Below are 17,876 nucleotides of genomic sequence, written 5' to 3' on the forward strand. Positions count from 1 at the left end.
GCACATGTGTACTATGCCCTTTCACTTCTGGCAGTGAAACATAACTTAGCATAGGAAAGAACAGATATGTGCCAGAAAAGTACCTTATTAACCACCTGTGTACTGTTGTGCTATGTTCTGCAATCATCTCCAATGGCAACTGATAAAGAATGGACATTAGTTACACATGATGGGATAGTTGGGGTTATTGCCATGACATCTAAGTTGTTACTGTGAGGGGTGGGGGCACTTGAATGTGGTAGCAGGGCTTGTCTGCACCACAGGGACATTCTGTTACTGGTATATTTTCTACATTTAGAAGTGTTTCTCTCGCTCTCTTTTTTTTTTTGCACTTAAGACCAATGCATTACTCAGGGCGGCCACAGTGGTGCAGCGGTTAGCGTTGTTGCCTCACAGCAAGAGGTTCTCTGGTTCGATCCTTGGCTGGTGTGCCTTCTGTGCGGAGTCTGCATGTCCTTCCTGTGGTCGCGTGGGTTTCCTCCGGGTGCTCCGGTTTCCTCCCACATCCCAAAGACATGCTGTAGGTGGATTTGACATTGTAAAATTGGCCCTAGGTGTGAGTGTGTGTGTGTGTGTGTGTGTGTGTGTGTGTGTGTGTGTGTGTGCCTTCTGTGGAAGGTTGGGCGCCGGGCTGGCAACTCGACACTGTAAAACTCCACTGCCAATCATGAGCGGACAGGTGATCCACTGTGGTGACCCCTAACTGGGAAAAGCCGAAAGAAGAAGAAGACCAATACATTGCTCAGTTATGACAGCTTAACAACACATCAGCAGTAAAGCGGGAAACAGCATGGTCAGAGGCTGTACACCGATGGTAGTTATGTGGTCCTCATCCCACAACTTACATTGTTGGGACCAGGAAAAGGAAAGGAAAGGAAAAGCAAGAAAGATTCAGAATGCATAGGGTTAAGTCTAACTGTTCATGCATAGAGCACTACAATCACACAAAGGTGTGATAGTGCATACAAGGGCTTACCCACTGGTGTACTCTTGTCTGTGAGTTGTGCAGGACTTTGATATGCTACTGTAAGGTATACCAGGCTTTCTCCATGTTAATGAATAATACCCTAGGTCTCAGAGATTCAAACAAAACTGAAACACTAGGAAGAGGCAGGCAGTAGCCTGTTGTATTCTTTTTGAAGTGCTTAATTTGTTTACTGCTCTAAATGCTTTTGTTGTCAGAGATAATACACCTTGTGGATTTGTAAGTTTTCCTTACTTTTTTATGGTCTGATGTGGGCCACAGGGACTCTCTTGGATTTAACACAAACCAGTAGTGCAGGGAAAGAGGAGTCTGCATGTCCTCCCTGTGGTTGCATGGGTTTCCTCCGGGTGCTCCGGTTTCCTCTCACATCCCAAAGACATACTGTAGGTGGATTGGACAACAAAATTGGCCCTAGGCGTGAGTGCGTGCATGTGTGTGCCTTCTGTGGAAGGTTGGGCGCTGGGCTGGCAACTCAACACCATAAAACTTCACTGCCAATCATGAGCAGACAGGTGATCCGCTGTGGCGACCCCTAACCAGGAAAAAGACGAAAGAAGAAGAAGTGCAGTGAAAGAATGACAAGACTACACAGAGGACACAACAAATTATCTTACAGTTCTGAGCTTCTGTCTTCTCATCTGCTGCATTAGCTTTCTGCGTGCCAAAGTTGCGATTTCTCATTTCCGTCATCATTCTCTCTGCATCTGTCAGTTTCTTTGCATATTCACCGGATGGTATCACACTACCGCCTGCATCAAGGGATTCAAGCCGTTTCAGGAGATCTGGAAAGAAAAAATTCACGTGACTGAGGTGCTTTCAGGATGGTCTCAGCAGTCAACTATATTCTGATCAAGTCTTTAAAAAAGGAAACACACATTCAGTCGGAAGTTCATTTACAATTAGTACTGTCTGCACGAAAAGATAAACAATGGTATTCTTATGTCATAAGCACAAGACTCGTCATTGTGAGTCCTAAAACTATAGCAATATTACACAGTTACTCAGTGATTTATTTTCTTTATATGTCACATTTACAATTCTAACCAGATTATTTTTATTATGTGTTCAGCTTATATCTACTCTTAAAAGTTTTTCTTTCCATATTTGCACAATAACTGAGGAAAAGGCCGGGTATCATTGTAGGAAAGCTTGGTGTCCTGGAAGATAGAAGAGGGAAAATTACATGCTTCGACAGTACCCCACAAGAGATGCAAATTTTATGTAGCCTGGCTAAATGAACCACAGTCAAACTTACAGCTTTAAAATACTACTTTTCAGGAACAATGTTTCAGATAAACTAAAACAAAAAAGACATATTTTTAAGGGATGCATAGCTCCCTACATTTCTACCACTAGCAACAATTTTAGAGAATGCTATATCTCACAGGAGAAAAACAAGTTTATCAATTGAGTGTTTTTATCAGGAAATGCTACAGGCTGACGAAGGAGAAACATTTGATGTACATCCAGTAGTACTTTTGCACTATCACTCAGGAGGCTATGCCAAATAGAATCATGACTGGAAACACAAGACTGCCATCAGACATCATTGATAAAGGTCCTCTTCTTGATCAGTGGATTCAGTGATAATAGACTCTCCTGAGTAACCCAGTGAATTCATCATTGGAAGATTTCACCTCTGACAGGACATCTAAGGAAGGAGGCGAGATATGTGGCACTTGTAATGAAGAATACCTAAATAAGGCCTTCAGGTATCTTTATTAATTTTGTTGGCAAGGTATTTTCTACTGAGTCCATAGCCCTGTGTCAGTGGGGATTAGGGGAAACTCAGTTCTAGATTACAAATAAAGGAGACACTGAAAATAGAAAGCATAGTGCAATAAAACAGTAGAAAGGCAGAGCATATATACAGACCAACCAATATTATTAGTTAACAGAAAACATTACTTCAAGCCTAGTAGCTGACTATTTATTTTGCATATAGATACAAAAACTAGAAAGAAACAAACAGCAGGTTAGTTTTATAGTTCTTAATCAGCAGTTGTTTGACCCTTACTACTTGATTTTCAGCTATAGCTGGGGAACCATTTTGTTGCTTCAGGAGGTAGGCTCAGTGTGTCTATTCTTTCAGGAAACAGGGCATGGTTTACTAAAATGAAGGCCTTTGAAATATCCAGAAAGAGGACATCTATGGCTCCACCATTATCGATGTTTATGATGCTATGGATGTCCACCATGATTAATAATGGCCTACACTGTGCCAATTATAAAATCACGTTGGCTGGCAGATAGCAGCATGTACTGTTACACACAGTCCACAAAACTGACTTTTCTAGCAGTTTAGCAAGAGGGTTAATGTGACAAATGAGATGTCTTCTAGAGAGTTTTAGCAACCCACACTGAACAAATGAACTACATGTGCTTCCTTAAGAATGCCGAGAAAGACCAATCAATGATCTTCTTAACAGGCAAAGTAGCTGAAATCATAATAATGATTTTGTGCTACAGTTTTTTCAAGTTTTACCTTTCTCTAGAATGCACTTCTTGCTAGAGGTTAATAGCTAGTTTAGATGAAAATCTATGAGGGAAGAAAACCAAATGGGGAGATTCCTGCTGTGCTAAAATAGTTCAACTACTGAGTAAGTCCCAGTGCTGTGGAGTTAAAGTATTTCAGAATTCTTTTGTGTTACTGGGATTATGTTTATTTTATTTTTTTTATTTTATTCACATTTTTTAACCGGGTTTGTCCAGCTGGGCCAGAGACCCATTTTCAGTGGAGACTCAAGGAGAAAAGCTCCAGTTACAGACAGTATACTATACATAAAAGTTTGGTTTACAATACATAAAAATTCAGTTTATAATACATAAATTTGCAGTTTACCATACAATTACATAGAAATTCACAGTGATTAGATAAAAAAACAAATAAGGTAAATCAGATCAGTAGATAGATACACAATAGTAGTAAGACCCCCCCCCCCCCTTTTGTTATGGTATCAGTAACAGTTTTGAAATGGTGGAGTACTGTGAATATTAAGTAGTAGTATTTTAGAACAGTACAACTTGTGAGGTGTGAGCGATGAGAATGCAAGTAGAGAGCGGAAGAGGTATCAGGAGGTAAAAAAGTATGCTAAGGCAAATATGAGGGAAAAGTTGTAGAAGGTTAGGATACAGAATAGTAGTGGTGTTGGGTAGGGTCATGACAAGTACAAGTTTTGGTGTTAAATAAGTGATGTCTGAGTTCTTTCTTAAAGTGTAAAGGTTGTGTAATGTTGTGTATGTGTGATGGAAGTTTGTTCCAAGCTTGGGATACAGAGGATTTATACAGTAGTTTACTGATAGTTTTATTTGGTTGGTAGATGTCTAGGAGTTGCTGGTTAGAGGTATGGAGTGTGTGAGTGGGAGTACAGGTAGATACTAAGGAGGCGAGAGCAGGGCAGGAGGATGGTGTGTATAGTATGGAGTCAGTAATTTGAAATTGAGATAGAAGGCGTTGTTGTGGAAGTTCAAGTCATTGTAGATAGTTGAGTGTGAGGCAATGGTGTGAATTATAAGGGGAGTTTGTGACAAATCTGGCTATTTTGTGGTAAGTTTGTTGGAGTTTGGCTAGGGTGGTGGACTGAATGTTAGTTAGGATCGGGGTGGTATAGAGAAAGGAGGGGAGTACAAGAGTCTGTGCAAAGGAGAGTCTAGCATTAGAGGTCAAGAATTTATAGTTTCGATAGAGCATACACAATTTTTGGTGAGTTTTTTTTATACTTTGAAGGATATGCAGGTTAAATTATGCTTAGATTCTTTGTACTATAAAGAGGTTTGGGTACATCCTGTGAGCATTTGGAGCAGATAGTGGATGAATACAGCACTATTTTTGTCAAAAATTGACAGATTAAATACAGAAAGGAGAAAAAAAAATTATTCATGACAAAAATGACTATGACAAAAGAAAGATCTTTCCGTCCCCTGTAAAATCATCTAAAACGTATGTTTCGGTTACTGATAATGAGGCATCAGTCGATTCACCAAACTGAGTGCATTTGGATACCACTGGGGAAAGAAAATACAGATAATTTTTTGTCATGTCCACCACTTGGATGTTACCAGAGATTGTCAGGTCATTACACCAATTAGGAACCACCCAACTATCACCAGCATGCGAACCCGAAAGGCACTGGTCATACCATTGTAGAGGCTATAGCCGTTCATGGAGGAGATAAACAACAGTTTGGATAAACCTACAATACAAGTAAAAACATTTTCTAGGTTTTCAGCTATACTTCTGTGGCCATTACCTTCAGGTTTTGTGGATTTATTTTTGAAGGGGTTTACATTTGTTCTAATGATGCAAACTAAAAAGACAGAGCTATGAAATGAGCTCAAATCTTTTGTAAATAAACTTTACTTATAGTTCTTGATGTCCTGAACAGTAAATCATATAATTTTTTCATATTCTGCAATTAATTATAGAAGTGTTTTAAGCCTTCTCCTCAGTTCTGTGCTTACTATTTTTGAGAAGTTATGAAAAAAAAGACATCAGGGACTAAAGTTATGGCAAGCACTTCAGCTTTACCTGAAATGTGATGAACAGCAGTTACTAGATTCCATATGTTCCAACAGGTCTATTCAGTCATGAAACTGGACAAATGGGGGTTGGTTTTAGTTATCCACAATACTTATGTTTTTAAAGTATCTGGTGTTTTATTCAATGATGCATTGCATGAGCTCACATGTAATTACTTCATCAACAGTGCATTTTGAAGGATTGATATATATATATATATATATATATATATATATATATATATATATATATATATATATATATATATATATATATACACATATATATATACATACACACACACACACACACACACATATATATATATATATATATATATATATATATATTGGTCAAAAACGTATTGTCTGAGGGTTTTACTGACATACTTTGTATGAGTTTATTATGATTAAGTTTTCTATAACCTCGGCAGCATTTGGTATTCCAAAAATTCACAAGGAATTGTCTGACCTACCATATAGGCTAATCAGTTCTTCACATAAAACTGGATAACTGGCCACAAGTACTGATGTAGAGTTAAAAACATTTTTTTCACAATGTCACTCATGGCATTTTTAGAATTTTTGACAAGTATAAAGATAAATGAACATACTGTAATGATGACAGCTAATGTGAAAGATCTTTTTCCAGTATCCCCCACAATATTGGCCTTAATTGGTTTCAAGAAGCCATTGTGATGAACATAACTTTTGACAATGCAGAGATTTGCTTATTTCATGATGCAATGGAAATTGTTTTAAATAACAATTTTATGTTTTTTGAGGGAAAATGTTTCCACTAGAAAAGAGACATGGCCACGGGTTCAAAGTGTGCATCAGTTTATACAAACATAGCTATGTGGTACTGGGAGAAACATTTCTCATTGCTTGTCTGTTCAAGTCCAAGATATTATTATATTTACGACATTTGGATGATATTTTTATTGTGGGATGGTGATGAGGATGAGCTTATTTTTTTTTTACTTATTTGTATGCTACGACTGACTTTTTAGAATTTACTTTTCAGTATGATAAATTAATCATGAATATGTTTTTAGATGTCAACATTTACAAAAATCTATCTATGAGAAGAAATGATTAGTCAAAGGTCGACTTATTAGGCTTTCTAGGCACATTTCAGATGATGAGGCGTTCATGAAAGATGTGGACATTCTGTCTTCTATGTTTTTGGAGAGAGGATACCTCAAAAACTACATATCCACAATTTTTCACTTGAAATTTCCAGTAGAAGGGGCAGTGACTTTCCACCTATTTTGAAGCAACCTGATTCAGTTAGAAAAACAACTGTCCAGCTTGAGAGTGCCAATTTTAAAAATGCTATGATTTTTCCTTTTGACAAAAATTACATATATTTTTAAAACATGTACATCATAATTGGGACTTAGCCATCAAGGATGATTCGTCCCAAACGAGTTTTGGGAGACAAGCCTTTATTGTGTATAAAAGGAACAGTAATCTTAAAGGCAAGCTTGAAAGTAATTACAATATGCCTGCTTCCTGCTCAGGTGTTAGAAAAATGACTAAGGGTGGCTGTTGCAGCCAATGTAGATTTATCAATGATGCAACTAATATATCTGTACCAGGATATAAAAAGACCATTGGTTGTATGGGGCATTACAACTCTGGATCAAAAGGAGTGGTCTATATTGCCTCTTGTATACCTGTGATAGTTTTTATGTGGGGAAGACAGAATACTCAGACAAAATATTTATGAGAATAATTATAATATAAAAAAACAAATATTCAACTAATGTCCTTAGTCAACATGCACAACAATGTGCCAGTTTCGAAAAGTTAATATTTTTCATACAGGAGTAAGTTTCATATTCAGTACAAGGTGGAAACAGGGAAAATATGATTGAATACAAAGAATTGCTGTGGCTATAGAGAATAAACTCTGGGGTATTTCTGGGTTTAAATTATGACATATCTTACTGTGTTTTAAAAATAAGGGCTGCCAAACTATAAAAACACACTGTTTGGTACCCGATTTATGTGTTTTTGTATACTTTATTTGGAATATACATTTGTGTTTAGTCACATGATTTCTTGGCCACTTGACAGATCACATGGTTTATATGCCTATTTAAAGGATTGTACAGCACTGTGTGTTTGCATTCTGAAGAAATATCTAATAAAAGTGAGATGAAAGCGCTCAATTTCACTGGAAGACATTTGGTCAGCATTCTTTTCATTTATGGCAGATAGTAGATTACCTTCCAGAAAGTTTTGGACTTTGCTCATGATACCCCTTTTGCAGTTTAGTAATTTAGCTTGCTCTGCAGTTTCCAAGCACATTCTTAGATTAATTTCAAAGCTATTATACTTAACGAGATCCAGCTTTGCCCCACTCTTGCTAAAGTTAAGCCATGTAGCATCTCTCCAAACAATTAATTCTTCAGGTTAGGTTTAATCCATTTCTTGCATGCTGCAGTTACTCTCATTTCTCCATGCGTGTGCTTCTCTGAGTTAGAGATGAGCAATTTGGAAAAATATTCCAAAGCCTCGTCTGCTTTAGTTGCTCTTTGAACAGGCTTCTATATGTGAATGTCCATCACAGAATTTTATTGCTGTGTGACAGCTTTGTTTATATTTCTGGCAGGGAATATCTGGGGTGGCAGCCTCATTGCTTTGTTTCTCCTGATGTACATTGTGGAGCAGTGGTCACTATGTCTGCATGATGTGAGGTGAGTGATCAGTCACCACACAGTCCAGTATGCTACTATGACCTATTTTGTGTTTTTTTTCTTTTTTTTTATGGCTGGAGGACTGATGATGGGACAGATCCTTAGTTATTAGGGAGGTTTCTTGCTTATTGAACTTTAGCTTCGTGCAACCTGCACTGAAATCTGCAAGGACTAACTTTTCATTCTTAATGCTGTCTATAGTCCAGCTAACTATAGTATGGGAATAACTCACAGGACAGCTTATGGTTAATATAGATGCAGCCTATTAGTGTTTTATGATATCATTGAGGATTATGGTGATAACTAGGTTCTCCCTGCTTTTTTTGACATTGGAAGCTGTAAATTAAGCTGGAAGTCTGCAAAACAGGTGATGACTATGCTATACCTGCATTCATCCTTACCATTCCTTCATATCCAGTGAGGTTGGTGTTGAGGTCTAAGATGTGTGGTTTCAGCAATGACTCAAATTCTGGATGAATACATGAAAATGATGATAATAAATGCAAGTGCTATGGCAATCTAAGGTAGAGGGATTAACATCTTTCACCTCTATGTTATTAAGTCTAGAACATTATAGTCAAGCAACTATAGAAATACTACAGTTTGACTCTTGTTTCTGCTGCAAATATATACATAAATTTACTAATTAAATCTGATTAGACTTACTATGCTGAATGCTGGGATTTTACAATATTGTGTATATTTATTTTTGAATATTAATTAACTGGTTTAATTTCTCCATTTTCCATTACTGTCTAATGTCTCTAACTAATGCTTACATTTATGCTAATATTGTGTCTCCTACAAACAATCTTTTTTACCTTGTTGCGTATGACACCACTATAACTGTATATTAGTTAAATGATATGATAGTGTCAATTTTCATTATGGGATCAGATCCGATCCTCACATCTGACTCAACTATTTTACTAGCTTGTTGCCTCCAGCAAACTGTCAAGCACCTTTCTTACCCATAATGCACCTCCCCAACATTCCTCAGTTTTTGTTTGCCACTTTAGCGTTTACATGTGGTCACCTTCAGCTCTCAAGTCTTCATTGAGAGATAAGTTCATTTTTCATATTTGCTATTAAAAATTTCTAAAAGAGACTAAAAATTGCCTTTGTCTGAGGCCCACAACTTTTGTGTGTACTGTTTAGGACTGGAACACTTAAAACAGGACTGCAGTATTTGTTGTGGGTTCAACCACTGAGCTTTTAGCATACAAGAAAAATAAGCTAATTTTAAAGGGACTACTATTATCTTCCTTTTCTGAAGTCATTTATGGGGTTCAATCCCTCAGACTTAAACCTAAAGACTAGTCAAAAAGGTCTAGATTCTTGGATTCTCCAGCCTCTACCTCTTCTAAACCAAGAAGAAAGAAAGAAAAACTGGATCCAAAGCAACAACTGATCTGACCATCATTGGATCCAACCACACATATTTTGGATCCTACGTCCACGGATCCACCAAACGTATCTGGGATCCTACATCTTCAGATCCAAAGCTCTTACCACGGATCAGATATTCATCAAGTCTGGATCTGGCTCCTTCCAGGGTGCCCTCTCCCTTTATAGAGAGGCACTCAGAATCGCCATCCCAGGTATCCTCTTGTTCTTTTATGAGTCTTACGGAAGCAAATGTGGAGAGGATGATGAGGAAATTTTTCATGCAGCAAATTCAAAAGGGAGTTCTCATGGTTCCTACCCATTCAGGTCAGGACATCCATCCATCTACCACTCCACGATAATGGCTCCTTCTCTAATTCAATATGTGGTTTTGGAGCCCTTGGATCTGGGTGTTCTGGTCCATCTGGCTCAGATCCGAAGAGAACATTGTCTTTGATCTGACTATTGCTCTAAGTGCACCAGCTCCAATATTCTGGAAGCCAGATGACTCTTAGAGCCAAAGCTTCCCTGTCGTATCTGAGAGGATGGGGTCAACTTTAAGGTTTTTGGAGCCGTCTCCTCCTCTTGGAATTTGTCACTGGACAGCTTGGCTCCAACTTCCACCTCAGGTGGATTGCTCTTGTGGCAGAGGCAGATGACGAGGCAGAAACTCTCTTTCTTGGCTCCATTGGCTTCCATCAACCTGGTGCAGTCTGCCTTTGAGGTAGTGAAGACAGTGTTTTCTGCTCCAGCAGGTCAGATGGATGCTTCCCCCCTGGATCCTCCTTCTACTTCTCAGATGACTTTGCACCATGATCCTCAACATTCTATCCCACGGGGACAGCCAGCTCAAAGCATCCAGTCTATCCAGCAGGTATTTTGATCTCTTTCGATACTTCTCCAGACTACCCCACAAAGGAGGTCCATAGGAACAGAAATTGTAAAAGGAGGCATCTGGACGCTTTTCAGGAGTCAGTCACCCACGATGCTGATATTGATGAGGGAGAGGGCTCCCCAAAATCACCACCTGATGACATCTCATTTGAAGACATTCTTGAGATCCCAAAGTAAAAGGATGGCTGATCTTCCCAAGACCCTTCTCCTGTGGAAGCAGTATTTTTGGAAGCATTTGGTTCTGGCCCATATACCTCTTTGGTTACTCTACCAGCTGAAGAATGTATTGATTTAATTTCAAAGTGGGCATGGAAGGAACCTGATATGATTTAGCCAATCCCTAAAAGACCAATCCGGATTCTGCCTCCACCAGTAGGCTGGGAATATTGGAGTAAAGGGGTTCCAGTAGATGCCATGGTTATGTAGGTGGCTACAATAAAGGAACTCACTGAACAGAGTTCCACTGTCTAGCCTCCTAATACAGAGTGAAGAGCGATAGACAGATTTGGGAAGCATGTTTATGCTTCAATGACATTCAAACTTAAATCGCTGAAATACTTAGCACATTTTACTAGGCCACAGAGACATTTGATTAGAGAGTTAACTGCTGAGGCTCAATCTTCAGTAGCCTCTCAGTTGGCTACCCTACAAGCTATATCCAATTTGTCTATGAGGCTTATCTTGTATGCTGCAGAAGGTGCCTCAAGGGCTGTGCGTTCAGTCATTTCCATCAGGAGACATGCCTGGATGCACCTGTGTGACTTTGTGGAGCCCTTCAAATGATCGTTCATCAATGCACCCTTTGACAGCACTTCCTTATTTGGCTCCACAGTAAAGGACACACTCTCCAGGTGTGAGAAATATGGAAAAACCTTCTCTGCAGTGGGCATGTGTTTTTCGACCCCTCAAAGGAACTTTTCCAGGAATGAAAGGGGAGGTTGGAAAATGTGGTTCAGGAAATCTCAGGGTCCTTTCCAGGGCACACATGGAATGAGTTCCCTCAGGGGCAGGGGGGGGGGGCAATAATGGAAGACAATGCCCCCAAGGCAGAAAAGGCCTGCAAAACCAGGGGTTTAGAGATTCCTTTTCCAATAGACCATTTCAGTGCTCCTGAATGGAGGCTCATCTGCCTACCTCTGGAGGCAGTCAGAGGTTTCTTATCTCTGCACCAGACAGCCTGGCTAAATATAACAAAAGGCAGTTGGGTACATAGAACTATTTCTATAGGTTATATAATTCCCTTTTCCCTACTTCCTCTATTATCAAGAAAAATCCCCAATGTTCCACTCAATCAGGGGAAAGCAGCAGCAATAGTAATCCAAAAGCTGCTAGAAAAAAAGTCATCCAAGAGGTCCCACCAGACCAAATAGATCCAGAACTTACTCAAGATTCTTTTTTAGTACCAAAGAAAACAGGTGACTGGAGATCACTTTTGGATCTCAGTGTGTACTGAACAAGTCGGTTTGACACAAGGTTTCCAATGGTCATGGTTCAGTCCATTCTGCCCTTTCTTGGCAAGGATGACTGGATGTGTTTGATAGACCTCCAGTATATGTACTATCACATAAAGATGAGCAGATAGAACTCCAGGATATGTACTATCACATAAAGATGAACAGATGACCCAGAAGATACTTGAGCTTCCAGCTGGGTGTCAGTCACTATCAGTTCAGAGCACTGCCCTTTGGTCTCACCACAGCCCCCTGGATGTTCATCAAGTGCATATGGTGTTTCCATATTTAGACGACTGGCTCATTACTGCCCCAACCAGGCATCGACTGATAGTTCAGGTGTTACAGACCCGTTTGCATCTTGGAATAACCATAAATTACAACAAATCTCATCTGCCACCAACCCAGACATTAGAATTCATAGGAGCAGTGTTCAACACAGTATCTATGGTAGCTTCTCTTCCTCTGTCAAGAGTGCAAACAATAAGGATGCAAGTCAGGAAAATAATTTGCAGTATAAAATTTCATAAGAAAACACAGAAAAAATGAAAAACACCAACTGCAGAAGTATACAATCCAAAAATGTTTAATACTCCAGTGCCTCCGCTAACAAGCCTTTCACAGTGAAGTCTGTGAAAGGCTTGTTAGTCAAGACGCTGGAGTATTAAACATTTTTGGATTTTATGCTTCTGCAGTTGATTTTTTTTTTTCTTTTTCTGTAGGTTTTTTTTTCTTTTTTTCTGTTGTTTAGTAAGTATAAAATTTCAGCCTGATTGAGTCTGCAAGTCCTGGGATCAATGTCAGCGGCAATAATTTTAGTCCCTTTAGAAAGTTTCCACATGAGAATTCTTCAACGGATGTTAGCAATACAATGGTCGATAAGAATAACCCATGTATGCAAACGATACCTTTCCTGGTGGATACAGTCAGAGCAGCTCCTATAAGGTCGTCTTTTCATCCTCCCTCAGTCCAAGGCCATAGTGAACATGGATGGTTCCCAGATTGGGTGGTGGGGGGCATTTCTGGGGAAGAGATTCCAAGGCACTTGGTCTCCCGATGCCAACTTGCATATCAATGTTCCGGAGATGAGAGCGGTGTTTTTAGTATTGCGGGCATTCCAAGGCTCTCTCTCTCTCTCTCTCTTGAGACTATTGCAGTCCAGTCAGACAACACATCAGCAGTTTGGTACATCAACAAGCAAGGGGGAACCAGATCTTATTCCTTATGTCGAGAAGCCCACAGAGTGTGGTATTGGGTGATATCTTCCAACTGCTTTCTAATAGTAATGCACATTCTGAGGAAGTCCACTGTGATAGCAGACAAACTCAGCAGATCCATCTTACTAGCTCATGAGTGGTCTCTCAACTTCGAAGTGACAAAAATGATTTTCAGTCATTGTGGTCAACCTTGCTGTGATCTTTAAAAAACAACAACACTGTAAGGTGAAAATGGGCAACTTCAGAAAACACTTAAGCATAATAAAAGTTTAATGAATGCTTTCATCAAAAGACTTCTTCAGAAAATAAACAAAACAGAAACCATGGCATCAGGGATATAGTGGATAAAGGACCTCTTTTTGTTTATAAAATGGAACATAAGAAGAAACAGCTATTTGAAAGTGCCAGCATGAAAATAGACCCGCTGCTACCCAGAAAAGTTTGGGGGGACCTTTAAATGTAATGATTGTACAGTTTGCAAGCAGATTTATGAGGGGAAATATACAGCTTTATAACTTTTGTCATCTACTATCAAAGTTTCAGGTAGATTTAACTGTAACAATAAAGGTATTATTTACATAGCGATATGCTATGGGTGCCCACGTTTTCACATAGGGATGACCACTCAGAGCTTAAGAAAAAGCATTAAGGAGCATCTCTATTAAATTAAATCAAATGACAATAAACATGCATTATTTAGACACACCACAAAATGCAAAAAAATTTCTATTTTCTGTTTTAGAGCTAGTAATGCAGGATATGAGAAGGGGAAGTTATAAAGACCATGGAGAAGAAACGACACACCTTGGCAGATTAGGTTGGCAGCAGATCAGCCACCAAGTTTAAATGATACGATTAATATTAGATGTTTTCTCAGTAAAAGGTTAACCTTAGCATGGTAATGATTGTTTAATTCTGTATTAATTGTGTAAAGAACGTGACTGGTACTCATCATTTTAAATTTGTATTTAAAATGTTTCATACATCTTTACTGTTTTATTTTCTGAAGAAGTCTTTTGATGAAAGTGTTCATTAAACTTTTATTACACTTAAGTGTTTTCTGAGGTGGTCTGTTTCCGCCTTACAGTGTTTTTGGTTTTTAGTGTTTTTGCTTTACACTGCAGCCTAAGGATTTCCTTTTTTTTCTCTTGCTGTGATCTTTTTGCATCTCCCCCAAACAATAAGTGCACCAGCTTCTTTGCCCTGATTCCCCCACCAGGAGAATCACAGAGGGATGCTCTACTTCACAACTGGCCCCACACCCCTGTATATGCTTATCATCCTACTCCTCTAATTCCCAAATTCCTTCAGAAGGCAGACAGGTTGAAGAGCAAAGTCATCCTCATTGCACCTTACTGGCCTTGATAAATTTGGCTTCCCTTCCTTTGGCCTCATCTACTGTACCCATCTTGGATTCTGGATCCAATTCCAGACCTTCTGTCCCACCAGGCAGGCATGGTTCATCTAGATAGCGCAAATCTCAAACTAACAGCATGGTTTCTCCAGTTCCATTAATAGCCAAGCAACCAATGCTCTCTTCCCCTGTCCATTCCATACCTTTACCTTCTTCCCATAAGCCTTCTACTATGAAAGTCTGCAGGACTAAATGTTGAAGGTCCATTTTTTTGGGCAGAGAAGAATCAGATAGACTCCTTTTCTGCTCCAATTCATTCTGTTCTTGAATTTTTGGTGAATTTGCTTAGTGAGGGTGGTAGCTCATCAACTATTAAAGGTTCACCTTGCAGCGATTTCTAACTTTCATGTGGGATTTCAAAAATTTTCTCTGACTTCCTCTAAATTGTGCAAAGCCTTTTTGAAAGGTAGTCTTCTGCTAACTCCTCCTTGTAATGACCCCATGCTACCATGGGATTTAAATTTGGTACTGCAAGCCTTAATTTCATTCCCCCTTTAAACCTGCAGCTAGATGTGATCTAACATTTTTAATCTGGAAAAACACCTTTTTAGTTGCAATTACATCTGCTAAAAGAATTTAAAACCTCAAGCATTATCTTCTATGCCTCCATATTTATTTTTCATAAGGACAGGGTCACGTTATATACCAATGCTTCCTTCCTTCCTAAGGTGGTGTCAGAATCCAGCATTAACCAGGCTATTAACCTGTTAGTATTCTTCCCAAAATGTAAAAACAAAGGGGACTATATGCTGCACTTACTGGATGTTCATAGGCAATTACATTTCTATCTATACAGAACAAAAGGGATTAGAAAGACAGCTCAACTGTCTGTTCTCTTTGCACATAATAAGCTGGGCGGAATCAGTTACAAAGGTAACTTCAGCTAGATGGCTGACAGACTGCTTCTCCTTAATCTGTAATAAACTGAATCTCCCGAATCAACCTGATCTATGGCTACTTCCACTGTATTCCAGTCTAGAGCCTCTATGGATGATATATGTGTGGCTGCAACTTGGTCAAATACTCATACCTTTATCACTCATTACAAAATAGATCAGGTCTCGAGAAGAATGGCAGCCTTTGGCTCAACCGTACTCAGGAATATCTTTCCTTAGAATCAACCAAGGAATTCTGGGGACTCTGCCCCATCAGTTGAAGAATGAATGAAAATTGACAGCATCAGATAAAGTAGTTATGTACTCACCATAACGTTCCATCTGTGTTGTCCATTTTCATTCTTCCTCAACTCCTCACCCACCACCCCCCTCCACTTTTCCATAACTGATTACTGGAGGAATGATACTTTTCAGGACACTTATGTCCTTTGTTATGGCATTTCTTTTATAGCCTTACCATCAGGCTGCACATAAGATCTGAGGGATGTTAGGGGTGGTATATTATAGGTAGGGAAGGAGCACAAGCGTTTGTTGGAGGGCACGAGCTAGTAAAATGGGTGAGTCAATTCCAGAAGTTGAGGAAGAGTGAAAAAGGACAACATAGATCGAACATTATGGTAAGTACAGAACTTCTTTTTACAATAAATTGCTATAATGGTCCAAATCATGCTTAAAAAGGGTCAAAGGAGCAGTACATCAACCAAGTTAACAAATGGTAAGTAAATAAAACCAGTACCTAATATGAGATCACATCCTAACTATCTTTGAACTTGGAGACTTTAGCTTTCTACAGATTTGGTTAGTGAAACCATGTCTGACAGCATAAAGTAGAGATAATGGCAGAAGCGCTTAGAGTCACTGGTGCAGACTGTGGTAACATTGGTAATATCAACTGAATACTGATGCCTGACAACTTCAGCTGAGATGTTGGGCTGACACTGGTAATATCAACTGAATACTGATGAATATCAACTGAATACTGATGCCTGACAATTTCAGCCGAGATGTTGGGCTGACACTGGCAATATCAACTGAATACAGATGCCTGACAACTGCAGCTGAGATGTTGGGCTGACACTGGTAATATCAACTGAATACAGATGCCTGACAACTTCAGCTGAGATGGCGGACTGTGTCCTTTAAATAATGAGATGAGAAGGGGAACATCTCTGATGCAATTAGAGTGAGAGTTGCTATACCAGGAGGGGTGACACTGCTTGACACTATGCAGCAGTGTGTGTGTGTGTGTGTGTGTGGGGTGGGGGGGGGGGGGCATGCTAAACATGGAACCATATGGACTTTTTCCAGTACTGTAATTACTATAACATGGATAGTATGACAAGGAATGCTTCATTCAATAATAGGCCATGGACTAACCTAAGAAACGTTGTCTGCACTTACTTTTGTGCTCCAAAGCTGATTTTTAGGGAAATATTTTCTTATTTTTTTCTTCCTATTTGTACTTCTTCTTCTTTCGGTTTTTCCCAGTTAGGGGTCGCCACAGCGGATCACCTGTCTGCTCATGATTGGCAGTGGAGTTTTACGGTGTCTAGTTGCCAGCCCGGTGCCCAACCTTCCACAGAAGGCACACACACGCACACACTCATACCTAGGGCCAATTTAGAGTGTCCGATCCACCTACAGCATGTCTTTAGGATGTGGGAGGAAACTGGAGCACCCGGAGAAAACCCACGAGACCACAGGGAGGACATGCAGACTAAAAATGACAAAAAAGATTTTCTTTCCCTTACAATCCCCTCCACATCTTCCTTTCTGCACAATTTTTATGCAAAGTTTTATAGGTTGTTCCTCTTTTTCACAGAAAATGACAGAGGTTCTCTTTATTTTAGCTTCCTCTGTAGCTTCCCTTTAGGATTATTCCAGATGCAAAGTTTTTCTATATCTACAGGTGGTTGTTACGCTGAAGTAATGGCAGAATGTCCATCTTTTTAGGTCATTGTCTTGGTTTACAGAGAAAATGCAGGTGGGGTGGCAATCTTACTTGATGACATTTTAGACACTGGAATAATGCTGAATTAATTATTCTAGTATATTAAATTATACCTGAATGTGAACATTAGGATAAGCAACTATCATTCAGAATAAAAATGCATCAAAAATGTCAGCTGAGCAATGCTGAAATTAAATGCTACAACAGTGGTGAAGTACTACTGAAGTTAGGGAATATCTAAAATCTTGCCTGTCAATAGAAAGCGGTCGCTTCCTATAAGAAATACTCTGAAAAAGGTTTGTCAGAAGAAATCCTTAGAGGGATGTTCATATTTTGAGGCTCTGCTGGCTGAAAATACCAGGAAGGTTATAAAAGCATATGCAAGATGTACCAGCAGTCTCTCATGTTAATGCTGTAGATACCGCAGGCTGCAGATAGTTTAGACTAGATTCTTTG

General features: G+C 39.3%; 1 protein-coding gene across 3 annotated transcripts in view; it reads right to left on the minus strand.

Moving 5' to 3' along the window:
* The window catches only part of LAMA3 (laminin subunit alpha 3), a 2,187,360-nt gene that overhangs the window by 250,927 nt on the left and 1,918,557 nt on the right, over nt 1-17,876 (minus strand). For all 3 annotated transcript variants that reach the window (XM_044065357.1, XM_044065355.1, XM_044065356.1), the window contains exon 49: nt 1,600-1,767. In XM_044065357.1, the coding sequence (XP_043921292.1) occupies nt 1,600-1,767 (168 nt within the window). The remainder of the gene's footprint in view (nt 1-1,599; nt 1,768-17,876) is intronic.

Source organism: Protopterus annectens, chromosome 3.part0, assembly GCF_019279795.1.
Source record: "Protopterus annectens isolate FY-2018-M chromosome 3.part0, PAN1.0, whole genome shotgun sequence".
In the NCBI taxonomy this organism is placed as follows: Eukaryota; Metazoa; Chordata; order Ceratodontiformes; family Protopteridae; genus Protopterus; species Protopterus annectens.